This window comes from Abrus precatorius, unplaced genomic scaffold (genome assembly GCF_003935025.1).
Source record: "Abrus precatorius isolate BTA unplaced genomic scaffold, Abrus_2018 Scaffold8, whole genome shotgun sequence".
Taxonomy (NCBI): domain Eukaryota; kingdom Viridiplantae; phylum Streptophyta; class Magnoliopsida; order Fabales; family Fabaceae; genus Abrus; species Abrus precatorius.
The window spans coordinates 19,104,478-19,119,160 of NW_020874428.1; the positions used below are offsets into that span (position 1 = coordinate 19,104,478).

The window sequence follows — 14,683 nt, forward strand, 5'->3', positions numbered from 1 at the left end:
CTTTGGTTCACGACTCTTAGTGCTCTTATCACGTATCGAGCAGAGAGGGGAGTGCAGCCCTCTAGTACAAAGATGAGTCAAACAAAATGGGTCACTGTACAGGTAAGACTATATCATATCTCATGTTTTTAATTTTCACCTAAATCGTAATTGCACTATATATCATTCTTAGTTAATGCTGTTTTATTTGATTTTTATCTTCCACAACAGTGTCCCAAGCAAACAAATAATGATGACTGTGGATATTATGTGTGTCTATTCATTGGAGATGCTTTGCACCATGGACAAATTGTAATCCCAGTAAATGTAATAATCTTACACATTCCAATTCATTTGCCATATGCTTATTATTTCACTTAATTAATTAAGCTTTGTTTTCTCCGTCCTTGTATTTCAGTACTTTTCAGAGGTGCAGATGCCAACTTTTCTTGACAACAAAAATTTATCAATTGCAAAAGGAGTAGTGTTCATATATGTACTATAGATATTTAAAGGTCACATTAAGCACAATAGATTATTAGTGTTCTTTTACAATATTTAGATAATTTTCTCTAAAGGCTAGGCAAAATGTGTAAATATGAGACTCTGATTGATTGTAATCTGTACATGTGAGTTGTAATTGAATAATACAATATGCAATTGCTCTAAAATTCTGGTATATCAAAGTCTATTAGAATTTTATATTCTGTTTGAATTGGTTCTGAATACTATATAATTGACCAGGTGTGCTAAAAAAAGATTTTATGCTAGTTTTATTAAAATATTTAAAAATATTTCCTAACTTTGGAGAGCGGTTCAAGTTGAACCGCTTTAAGAAGTTCACTTTGGAGAACGGTTAAAGGGGAACCGCTCTCCAAAATGTACTTCTGAGAGCAGTTCAATTATAACCGCTCTCATAAGTTTGAGATAAGAGAGCGGTTAACCTGTCAACCGCTCTCTTTAGTCTAACTTGTGAGAGCAGTTCAGTCTTAACCGCTCTCCAAAGTACTATATTTTGTAGAGCAGTTACGCGCTTAATCATTCTCTTTGGTGAGCTTCTGAGAGCGGTTAACCGGTAACCGCTCTCCAAAATATACATTTGAGAGTAGTTATGCTCTCTTTAGTCTAACTTGTGAGAGCGATTCAATCTTAACCGCTCTCTAAAGTACTATATTTTGTAGAACAGTTACGCGCTTAACCTCTCTCTTTGGTGAACTTCTGAGAGCGGTTAACTGCGTAACCGCTCTCCAAAATATACATTTGAAAGCGGTTAAATAACTGCTCTCAAAAAATGAAGACATTGGATAGCACGTGATTTTAAAGTGCCACTAACCACTCTCTTAATTCAAGCGGAATCGCTCTTACATCTTATTTTTAGTGTAGTGAATATTAATAACATTAATGTATTGAATTAAATAAAATTTTATAATTTTTAAATAAAATATTATTATATATAAATTTTATTATATACACTGGTGCATTAATTAAATTTAACAATATATTTTTTACTATGATGACTGAACTCACAGGTACTTTATGCTAATTGAATACTCCATTGTTATTTCAGAAGAAAGTCACCGGTGTATGATTGTATAAAGTATTAAATTTTAATAGAATATTATATAATATAAAACCTATTAGGCAGACATTGCTAGAAAATTTAAAAACCATATACCAACTGTAAGAAATTATTAGTTTATAGTATTACTTTTATTAAAATAATCGTTGTCTAAAGAAATTATCAATCTCATTATGAAATTTCATTATCCTTTAAGTGCCACTTTCATTTCCATGCATCAATTACAATAAGAATAGGTATTCTCAAGCTAAAATTTAATATGACAATGTCAAGCTCCAAATTTTTGTTTATCCCTTTTTTTTTTACAAATATTTAAGAGGCTTTACCTGTATACACAATCACCTCAAATGGTAAGCTTATATTTAGTAATTATTTACAAAAATTGGCATTATATATATATATATATATATATATATATATATATTAAAGACTGACTGTTATATGGGTCCATGGCACATTTAAAGGAATGCATTAATTCTATTAGTCAGTCAAATTAGCATGGTTAATAGATTAAAAGAATTAAATCATTTTTCAAAAGCGAAAATTATAATATAATTCATTTCTCCCAAAAAAAATAAATTAAAAGGATTTTTGGATACATTAATTAATTGTTATGATAAGATAAAGAGCAAAAAGTTAAGTTTGAATTGTTGACTATTCTTTTTTTTTTTTTTGGAGTGTTTACTGACTAATGAATTTGATCGAATAAACCTATAGTCATAGTCAGCTAACCATATATTTGTTTGCCATGAGTTTGCAAACCATATGAAATTAAAAAATTTATACATTATACTTGTTTTTCCTCCCCTGGCCATGATGTAATTGAATGATTTTATGGAAGAAATGGCTACGAATACAATGCAATGTTACGAAGGCATGGACTAAAAATAAACTCATAATTTAGGGTAAATTATGGGTGGTTGAATTCCAAATGCAACACAAATTAAATTTTTATCATTAGTTGAAGTATATTAATGAATGATACATAAAAAATGATGCGGTACAAATGATAAAGAGTTTGATTTTCTTGAAGTTTCACCAAATATACAGTAAAGGAAACAAAAGCATTGTTTTTTTCACTTAAATGGTTTTACCAAACTCTACTTAAATTAGTCAAGGTCTAATGTGATCTTTTAGATATTGATGATTATTTTAAAAACAAATCATGTATACATATTATTATTAGGTGTGTCATATTCCATAGGACAATAAATTAAATAAGTAATAATCTATAGCATATTACAAGAAATTTCTATCATGTATCTTGAAGTTTGACATTTCAAGGTCTTTTGAACTCCTTTTCCCACACAATTAAATTTGTTGCTATGTCAAGGCTATGTGATACATCCACCCTAGATGTATTTCCTTTTATTGAAGATGCAATTTCTTTTTCCTCTTAATAAATACCTTCTCTTCAAAGTCACATAAACCCCCAAAAAAAAGTTCTTAAGAAGTACCCAATATCTTCTTTGGAGAATATTTCTTTGATAATAATGTCAGAACAATTTGTCAGAGATGTTGAGAGCAAAAAGCTCAAGCACAAGATTGATGAGTCACCTGCCATGGATGCAGTAGATTCAGAGTTGTTGCTGTCTCTAAGTCTTGGAAATAACAAAGGTGAATCCTCATCTAAGTTCACAAGCAAATCCTTGATTGCCCATGAGGGCTCATCATCAAGTTTTGCTCCAAAACTTGTGGAAAACAATAATCATCAATTGTTCAAGCCTAAGCAACGCCAATTCTCATGCAAATTTTGCAATAAGAAATTTCCAAGTTCTCAAGCTTTGGGTGGACACCAAAATGCTCATAGGCGTGAAAGAGTTCTCTCAAGGATGGATAAAGAATTTGAAATGGGAACTTTTGGACTCGGTGCTCATTTTTGTCCATACTCAACCATTGCACATCAACATCACCCCCTTGGTGGTTCACCATCCCTTTATCATGGGACTCACATGCACCCTATGCCTCATATGTCATGGCCTCATTTTGTACCTAGCTATGGTAACCAAGGGTTGCATAAGACTTCCATCCCAAGGCACCAATTTGGGATGACCAACCCTTGGGGTGTGCCTACTAAAACTCCACATGCTCAAACTTCACAAAATTTGTACTTAAGGGATGTGGTTGATTCTCAACATAACCAAGTTCCTTCACTTGATGCATCTAATAGGGCTACCATGGCTCATTCTGGCATTGGTAACCTTTTGGGAAATCAATATACCGGGAACCATCAATTGACATCATCAAGGTCAAATTGCAACAACATGCAATTTCAGTAATAACCAGGCACCAGACACATTTGTTACAGCTGAAATTTAAAATTATGTTTAATTCCTATTCCATTGCTAGGTCTAGTCCAATATAATTAATGTTTTCTCTATAGTCCTCGTTGCTTCCATTTGTCATTTGATGTTGCTAGTTTGCTATCTTTATTACTTATTATGTATTTTTATTTTCTGTTTACATTATCTATTAGATTATGGTATTCGTTATTGTTTACATAAAATTTATTGTCTATTTTAATTTATGGTGATTTTCATCGTGAATTGAATTTCAATGCGATGCTGGTGTAGCATCAATGGCGATTGGATTCAATTTTTCAATGAGTCGTTGTTGTTTCAAATGTGAAATCTATTAAGAGCACTTTAGGACAAAGAATCTATCTAAGTATTTATTCAATAAAAAATATTAAGGTATAAAGAATTTATTTTAATTAATTTCTCTGTGAATTTTGTTAATTAATTAAACCCTAAACCCTTCAAATAACTCCTAAACAAGCACTTAAGCTAATTCCCAAGAAAATTTTATTCTTTCACCACTTCTTGAATAATGGATGGGGAAAGAAAAGAAAAAACCAGTGAGAACTGCAGCGTAAAAAAAAAAATATTAACAACACACTCTAACATATTTTTTTAAAAAATATTTTTAGTTATTAACTAAAATTTATTAAATAAGAAAAAAATTGAGTCTCAATTTTAATTTAATAATTTTCACTTCTAATTTAATTACTTTTATTTATTCTTTTATAATTTTTAGTAAATTTTAGTCAATAATTAATAATATGTTAAAAACTATGTTAGTAGCACCTTATTAAAAAAGAAAACAACCAAACTTGAATTTTCTTGTATGTGGGTGTGCGCATGTGTTTACATTGCATCCATACTTAGAATCGATTCATTTATTTGAGAGTCAATTTTGTTTAATATACTCTAATTAATTATTTTTTATAAATATTAAATTTTATTAATTCAATTATTAAATTAAAGTTTAGACACAATAAGAGTATAAAATTGGAAATTGAAAAATATTTTTTTAATTAATTTTATGACTACACTTGTCAAATCTTGGTTAAAAAAATCATAGACAAAAAAAAATGTTAGTCGTTAAGGTTAATGTTCTTGTTGGTATATTTTTAATCTAATAGAATTAGATTTGTTAATATAAACTTTACAGGTCTAACTTTGATATAGCTATGGTGCAACTCTTTAGAGTTTGTATAAATTTATTATTTGCAATTGTTATATGAAACCGATTACAATGCTATGTTCTTAACTCTGTAATTCACAAAATGAAACCCGTGCCATTATTTGGCACCATTCTTGTTTGTTAAATCATGTTAAGGCATTATTGCATGAGATACTCTCAAAAGTATTCATTTGACTTCCAGAGTTTTCTTTAATTAAATGTACATGCATTTTAAATTTGATCTTGTTAAATATAAATATATTAGTTAAAATTTAATAAATAAAAAGTTTTTATTAAAAATTACATTAAATTAGTGTATGAAATCTATTAAAAATTATAGTCAAAGTGTATTAATAATTTTTTAAATTGGTGTCCTTGCAATGTTAATTAGTATTTGCCTTTTAAAATAGAAACTTAGTCCTGTCTATTTTAAGACTTTTCAAATATAATAAAAAAAGTTTTTTTTTTTTTTGGGGGTAAAGGAAAATATTGTTTCTCGAAATTGTTACAAGCCCAGCAGATAACTTTAGGAGCCCACTTGGATGCGTGTCCTTCAATTTTGGTTGGATTTTTAATTCGGTAATGAAACTTGTGGGCAAAGAAAATAAATATTTTTAAAATATAAAATAAAAGTAAAATAGTGATATTTTCATCTTTAACTAAAAAGGATGACAAAGCGTATAAAATATCCGTATCCTGTCTCTGGCATAAAAATAGAAATGCAATGTAGTATTTCAAATACTTTTAATATTATTTTTAATTAAAATTAAAAAATTACCTAGATAACCTTTATAATAATTACTAATTATTGTAACAAATTTTTTATTAAAATGTCATTATGAAAAGAATTAGAATGCAATTGAAAATTAATTAAATATTTGCACGAGATACCACTACCACCGCATATAGATTTTTGACAGAAAAATAATGCTTAATATTTTTAAGTAACAAATTTTTGAAATAATTTAAAATTAAATGGTATAAAATGAAAGAGTATAGCAAGGAGACACTCCATACATCTCTTTTAAATAATAACATTCTCCCTTAATTATTAAGCATTTTTTTGAAAATTTATCTTTCAATTAAAGAGACAAGATAAAAAAAAATACAAAGAGACATGTAAATTGATTACCTCAAACAGGGGGTTTAATATTAAGCATTTTTTTTGGTTCAACTGTAACAAATGTATTATATTTCAGAGGCTCAAAGGCGTTTGAAAGAAACTTTTCTCTTATAATTTTGCAACTGTAAATGCAAAATGTTAAAGTCAATCTTCCAAAATTATAAAATCAACGGTGTTTATCATACCTCTTGCTGTTCATTCAACTTAAGACGGAGAAGCCCAACCACGAAAAATAGAGAGAAATATTATATATACATAATAAAACTCTTCTGCAAATATTTAATAAAGTTATATTATTAAACAACATTTTTTCACTTTTTAAATCATTAAAACTTGCGTTTTAATTCTTTAATTAAAATAAGAATTTTACATCAGTATCTCACGTTAACCTTTAATACCAAATTTTAATGTATAAATTACTGATCTAAAAATCTAATTTAATTAAAAATAATATAAAAATATACCTATAACGCTGGTTGTTGTTTGACAGAGTCATGTTTATCCTCCTCGCTCATCAAATTCAAAGAAAATCAGAGTCAACCAAGTAGCATAAAATATTGATCCAACCCAAAATTGATTTTCATTTCAGTCAAGGCATTCAGTTATGATTCATCATGAATATGTAATTCCTGGATTCATAATAATTGTGGAATCATTTGTGTTAAGATTTTGAACATGCCTGCGGTTCTTCCACGGTCGTTATTGTGGATGGCCATGTAGGTCTCTCCATGGACAAATCATAAAATCTCCTGATTCATTCATTCAACTAGTGGGCATTTCCACTATATGATGTTTCTGAACAAAAATGAAAACTTAAAAGAGGATGCAGAGACAGTGAAATGTAGCAAAACAGACTTGGAACCATTATCTCAGTCACCTCCCTTGTCACTGACTATAGCAGTAATCATTGTCCCTCTTTACCTTAGCCCCGCCCGAATTCCTCAACATGTCAACAATGATTGGTTTCAATGACCACAACACCAAAGTAAAACAACAGAAAACTGTTTGGGTTATGCCTTATGCCAATGAATAATTTTAAGTATATTGATCGCAACTTCTTTGTATTAAATAATTATCTTCAAAAGAGAATTTGTGCTCTAGTGGCTGAAATTTGAGCTTGAGTTGCTGTATTCTTATAAATGCCACAGCCGAGAATCACATTCTTGACAAAAGTGATTAGAATAGGAATACTGATTTACAATCAAATATGAACGAGTACCGACGTGCTTGTATGATATTTATTTATGACAAATTTGTATGTGTACAAATGACCCCTTTCTACATACGGAAAGAAAACAAATGACTTCTTACCACACCTAACACATTGATAATCCTACCAACATGAATACAACGCAAAACTACATACAGTAACGTTTAGAAAAATGTGGATTCTGCTCATTTAAACGTGAACAGGAAATACCAGATGATCTCACTATCAGCTTTTGAGCACAGCACAGAATCAAGCTACACTGAGATGGATTTTGATTAGTCCTCAGTACACTAGTACATAATATCAGTTTCTAAAATGTAATTTAACACCCAAGTAATGACTTCGTGTGCTACTAATGAGAGCCTTGGGACCTTGGGGCCTGTTTGCTTCTCCTTTTGCAACAGAGTTAGACCATTTTGAGTTTTTCTTCACACAGTGAACTGGATACAAAACAGAGATTTCTGGATTTGAAAGCATGAAAGCTCCGTTAAGTTCTTCAAAAGCTCCTAGTCAGTCAGTCCAAATCTAAAGTTCATTATCAGTGAGAAGCACACAAGCTTCATGAATAACCTCTAAATCCTCAAAAGCTGGTTCTGATTCTCAATGCCTAAATCTTGGGTTGAATGTAGAAGGAAGTACTCTAAATAGAATTTTCTTGAGTAACAGAAATTACAATGAAACAAATGCTCTGAACAATGTAAGTAAGCTTAATAACAGGACACAACTAATTTATAAGAAACTAAGTTTTTATATACATGGTAATAACAAATACAACATTGATATTCATTAAGGCTATGTTTGAGAGTTAAGTTTATGAGGAAAAAGGAAGGGAGCAGAGGGATTAAGAGGGAATTAATCTTGTTTGGGAGTTGCTTAATTAAGAGGGAAAAGTTTTGAGGGTTTTTCTAAACCCTCTAAAAGCTTATTTTTTTAGTTTCCTCATTTTGGGAGTTTTCTCTCTCCCACTCTTTCATATTATTTTACAAATAAGATTTTTTTAACTGTTTTTTTAAATGTTAATTTTTCAAGTGATAATTTTTTTAAAAAAAATTTAAAAAATAAAAATATTAATTTTAAAATTATTTATATAAGTAAACCCCATAGTCACTCTCCCGTCTTAATATTAAACATCCAAACAAGGGAGGGGCTTAACCTCTTTCTCCCTCCTCCCTTCCCTTCTCCTCCTTCTCCCTTCAAACCTTTTCCTTTCCTCCCCCTCCAAACTCCTAAACAAAGCCTAAGTTTTTATATGCATTAAGCTATATAATGTACTCATACATTTACATAGCACTTCATTACTGCAAAACTAGTCATCGTAAATGGCCATTGCTGTGAAGTTGTCTGATTTTACAATGATAAAAGGAAGGCTTGAGTTGCAAAACACAGCCCAACAAGGAGAAGACCTTGTAACTATCTGGCAAAAGGCTAGTCAGCTCAAGATCACTGTCACTCAACTCAAAGCCTATAAATATCAAACTGCCTCTTTATGCGAAGGTACACTCATTCTCTCTTTCAAGCATTTTCCCATATTTTCAGTAGTTCTTGTTTGTTTAGCACCCAGAATCAATTCCATATACAGGACGAACATTCCAATATAAAACCTATGGTTTAAATTAATTTGACCAGGCATCTCAATCACGTTCAACACTTAACAATCAAAATATAATCGCAGCACCAAACACCAAACTTAACTTACTATCACTGATGATAGAAAAGGTTACTTCAAAACCAAAAAATTTAAGAAAACCGCTTAAAATAATAAAATTAGCAGTTAAGATTTAAGAAAACTTATGTGAATCTAATTTCAACTATAGCAAACACGCAACATTGTTCTCCACCTCAACAATAAGGCTTATAATCAACCCTAGAGGAAAAATTACAAAGTAAAATATACCAATCAAGAGACACTTAACCATATCTACAAAACCAACAAACTAAACAAACACAACAGTACCTAACAACAGCACTTTTAGGTTCTATCTTCAAAAACCCATAAGGCGCTTCCACCTCAGGATTGCAAAGGATGCTTCCTCGGCCTCCCTCGCTTCTTTGACCCCGAAGCAACCCCATTCGAAACCCCCATTTTAGCCACCCTGGCCGCCACCGGCGTTGCCTGCGCACTGGCCCCGCCATTTGCCGGCATCCAATTCGGCAACGAAGAAGAAGCCTGTGGCAGAGGCGGAGTCGCCCCCACCGCAGCCTCTTTCTCCGGCGAATCAAAACTCCCGGCAACAAACCCCATGGGGAAGAATCCCCAGCAGCAATAATAAGCGTCCTGGCCCGGCACCAGCGGCGGCAACGACGGCACCGCAACGCCGTGAAAGGACCTTTCACAATTCTGGCACCGCAAGCAACAACCCTCGTAAATCCTCGGGTACTCGTACAAACGGTAACAATAGGGACACGCAGTCCAGAAAGAAGAGTTTCTTTGCCGCGAATTCTCGTCCGCCGAAATCTCGTCTCTAGCGGAAGCGCTATTGCGATCGATGGGCCCAATCCCGGGCCCGGGCCCAGGCACTGGGCCGGTCCTGCGGACGGGTAATTTATCTTGCTGGACCCAGCTCGGGATGGACAAATCGACGGGGGAGAAGAAGGAGAGGCCTTTATCGTAGTTGGATTTTTTTATAGAGTCGGAGAGTAGAGCCCACGCGTCGGCGACGAGTTTGAAGGCGTGGTCGGCGAAGTAGAATCGGTTTTTGTCGGGGTGGAGGAGGAGGGCGAGGCGGCGGTACTGTTTTCTGATGAGTTCAAGGTTGTCGGAGCGGCGATCGACTTGGAGGACGGCGTACCAGTCGGGGTGGTTGTTGACGCGCTTGTCTGCGGCGAGTAGGACATCGACGATGGCGAGGATCTGGTCGGAACCTTCCAGAAGGGGTTCGGTTTCTTGAGCGAGGACGGCGAACTCTCTTGACCCCATGAGATCGCGGGTGTGTAAGAGTTTTTCTGCGATTCCTAGCAGACGCTCTGCCTCCGCGCGCGTCCCACTCTGCATCTTTTGCTGCGCGAGTGAGTGAGTTAGTGAGTGATGAGAGTGAGATTCCACGAAATGGATTGCAGATTCTGCGATGTTACTCGCCCGCATACTAACCAAAACGTTTTTTTTTTCCTTTCCCCGATCTTAATCCATTGATGTACCAATTTAATTTATGTTTGTCACCGTACCAATGTATGTGTCTGACAAATATTTCATAATAATTTCTAAATTTTTTTTAACGTGTTTAATAATTACAATATTTTATATTTAAATAAAAATTTAGTTTTTTATTATTATCCAATTCTTTTTTTTTTTTTGTCATCTTTATAAAATATTAATAACAAATAAATATATGTTATAAATTTATATTTTATTTTAAAAAATTCATATTAAATAGTTTTAAAAATAAATATATTGAAATATATAAATAATAGGTAAGTAAAATTTTATAGTAAATAATATTATATAAATAATTTATCGATTAACTCATTTAAAATAATATTTAATTTTTATAATTAAAATAAATTAATTAATAATTTGTTTTTTATAAATAGAACTAAAAATAATAGTTAAAATTGATTTTTTTATTTTAACAAAATTTTTGAATTTATAACTTATTTATTAAATAAGAAAATACAATGTGTTAAAATTAGGTAAAAATATAATATGATCATAATAAATAATTTATTGTATTATTTTATATTAATTAATTATTAAAATCACAAATTATATATATTTATTATCCTAATTTATAAAAATTATTTAATAAAGTTAAAATGTGATAAAAATAAGATACTTTTTTATTATATTATATATTTAACACAACATATTATGATGATAAAACAGATAACATTGTGTCAATTTTATTTAATGTTTAAAATTAACAAAGATAATAATAGCATGAGGTATAAATTATACAAAAATGATAAAACTATCTTTTATCTAAATTAATATATTTTTTAAAAATAATTCTTGATTTAATTTAATATTTTTAATATAATATATATAAACATGAAAAATTTAAAATTTTAAAAATTATACAAATAAAATTAAAATTAAAATTAAAATTAAAATATATTTCTAAGTCAATTTTTGACAGTTAAAATTTATTTGTACAAAATAAAATATTTTTAAAAATATTTATAAATTAGTAAAATATGTTTTATAAGACTATTTTTAAAAAATGTTTTTATAAATATAATATTCATATAATATATTTATAAAATAAATTAAAAGTGTGTTTTATAAATAATTAACATTTTATACAACAATAATAATAAAGAAGTTATGCGACGGGAGTCAGAAAAAAAATATATAATATTTTAATCTTCTTAACTTGTACTTTTTAAAATAATAATTTTTATTATAAAAATAGAATAGAATAACTTAAAATTACAAGTTATCATATTTCATAAGTTTAATAAATACTATAAGTATAATATAATAATATAATATATATATATATATATATATATATATATAAAATTTAGGAAGTAAACACTCTTGATAAAATAAAATAAAAATATAGCCTATCATATTTGTCTTATCTTACCAATCGAATAAAATATTAATGTTGTTGAAAATTACAGAAATAAATTTTTATTTTTAATTTATAAATAATATGTTTTTCAAAAGAATTACCTAAATTTTATCATTGCACGATTGGATTAGATTTTTTTAAGTAAAAGTAATACTTTAGTTTTTAATTTAATTTTTTTATTTTAATTTCCTATTTTTTAAATTTGATTTTATTTGCCAACTGTAACAACTTTTTGATCATTAAAATTTTAGTTTTTTTTTTGTTAATTGTGTCCATAATAAATAAAATAAAGTTTGAGAACAATTAATAATTCATTAGCTTTTTTGCCATGCCAAGCCCAACATATCCCATATAAATAATAATAAAAAAAAAAGTCTTACTGTAAAGACAAAACATATGGATGACTTTCACGAGCCACAATCTGAGGAAACTCCATGTAGTATTGCCTGCTAAATAGACAATATTAATATCAATGAATATGGACACAAATGGTTAATGAATGAGGGAGGGAAGCTTCAAAGAATGCCAAATTGAAGTGATAACAGGGAAGGTAGAAGAAAGAAGCAATAAAGGGGAAGCTTTTGTCATGTCATTATCTAAGTGATTTTACACGTGGTGCACATGTGCAATGCTTCTCAACCATCCAATTTAAATTTTTATTTTTGAATTTTAAGAATATTGCCTCCATTAAATGCAAATTTTGGCCCTCTTCTTTTTTTAGTTTTTTTTTTATTTTGAAATTATAAAAATATGTTTTTTTTTATAAAATTACAGGGAATAATAAGAAATTTTTAAAAATCACACATAAATGAAAGTTTTATTTAGAAACTATGCAATCTTTGGCGACATGCCATGATTGTAAAATTATAGAATAAATTATTTTGGATAACGAAATATATTTTTAGTTTAGATGAAGAAAAAAATTATCAAAAAATATATTATAATATTATATAAAAGAGTACGTATAAAAAATCTTAGTAAGAAGCGTTAGAATCTACATATATAATTAAAGTAAATAATAAATATTTTTTAATAATTATTTAAAAACTCAATGAATAATAAATAATAAGTTAATTTTATACTGAATTTAAATAATTAATAATAATAAATATATTTTTAGATTTTTAAATTTTATCTTACTTGCATATTAATAATAATTAATTAATAATAAATTTATACTTTAGACAAAACTTGCATATTATGACACGTGTTAATATTCTATTAATTTAATTTGTGACAAAGACAAAACTGTCCTTACATTAATGTTACAACATTTTTTGAATTTTATTAGTGACCGTGACAAAATTAGGTAAATATTAATACATGTAATTACTATTTAATTAAAATGATGTAGTAAAATACTTTTTTGCGAATGTTCAAATACTTTCTCCAAGATTAGTTTTCTTTATTTTGTGGAGAAAGAAATATACTTTTGTGCTGTTAGAGTTTTCTTAATCCTAACATTCTTGTGGCGGCACAGCGTTGTAGGTTTTCAAATTAGCTTCTCTTTAAGATTTCTTTGGAGTAAGGCACGATCAGGTGATGGACCAACTAAAACTAGAGAAACATTCACCCTAGGAAATGGATCTAATGGTTCGCAGCACGAAAAAAAGTTAAGATGGACCCCGAATCAGGCCTTGAGGATCAGACCACTAACATGCACGAAGAATACATTTTTGCAGTCCCTGCAAATCAGGTGTCTTCTATTCCTAAATCCCATATATGTATGTTTTATAAGAAAAAAGTCCTAGCTGCTAATAACATAAATCTGACTTTAAAATGATGATGAAATTATTAAATCAATGATGGAGGATTTAAATATTCCTCTAGATAATGAAGAAATTGAACCTGTTAAAAGTGATGGGGAGAATATGACCTAGAACTTGTGTCCAGAACTCAAGATTCCCTTAGAAGATTATGAATTATGGTGTAATCCATAGAAATTTACCCTAATTATCAAGCCTCTAGGTAAATCAATAAGTTTTAATTTTCTTAGCCAAAAATTAAAAACTATTTGGGGTAAAAATGAACATCTTAATATTCTAGACTTGAATAATGACTTTTTTCTTGTCAAATTTGATAATCTTGAGGATTATAAAATAGCTTTATTCGAGGGACCATGGCTTATTTTAGATCACTATCTACTAGTTCAGCGATTGAAGCCTTTATTTAGACCTAAGGAGTATAGCCCTAGAAAAATAGTTAGGATTCCAGATCTCCCTCTTGAACTATACAATGAAAAATTTCTTTGACAAGTTGGGGCCTGCTTAGGGACGATGCTTAAAATTGATCCTTATACATCCCTTCTGTCTAGGGGTAAGTTTGCAAGAATTAGCATTGAATTAGACTTAAACAAAACACTAATTCTGTCTTTTAAGGTCCTGGGGCAGGAGTTTAGGGTGGAATACGAGGGCCTGCATCTATTTTTTTTTAATGTGGTAAGTATGGTCATATGATAAAGAACTGCTTAGATAAGGTGGAGTGTCCTTATGATAAATCCAACCAAGAATCCAATTCTTGTGTGTCGATAATGGCTAATGATGAGGAGCCTTTTACATTAGTAGGCCAAGATGGACATGATAGTTATAACTCTTAGGATATTTTAAACTTAAATGAACCGAGCAAATTTGGCCCATGGATGTTAGCCAAGAAACCTTTGAGAAAAAAATTCTGGGACCCTAGAGCTTTAGGATCACCTGTCCATAATGAAAAAAGTAAGGAGTATCCCTTAGGTTCTAAATTTGAGATTTTGAGTACCCTTACTCAAGATGAAGGGCAAAAATTTTCCTCTTATCATAGTACTTTAGTTACTG

General features: G+C 30.1%; 2 protein-coding genes across 2 annotated transcripts; one reads left to right on the plus strand and one right to left on the minus strand.

Annotated features, from left to right (window-relative positions):
* The first annotated feature begins 3,051 nt into the window (after window positions 1-3,051).
* On the plus strand, window positions 3,052-3,837 carry LOC113874385 (zinc finger protein 10-like). The gene has a single exon (XM_027512607.1). The coding sequence runs from the start codon at window positions 3,052-3,054 to the stop codon at window positions 3,835-3,837; it is 786 nt and encodes a 261-aa protein (XP_027368408.1).
* Window positions 3,838-9,144: 5,307 nt separating this feature from the next.
* On the minus strand, window positions 9,145-10,465 carry LOC113846655. Its single transcript, XM_027475147.1, has one exon. It carries the CDS (start codon window positions 10,436-10,438, stop codon window positions 9,365-9,367), a length of 1,074 nt encoding a protein of 357 aa, XP_027330948.1. The 5' UTR covers window positions 10,439-10,465; the 3' UTR covers window positions 9,145-9,364.
* Window positions 10,466-14,683: the final 4,218 nt, after the last annotated feature.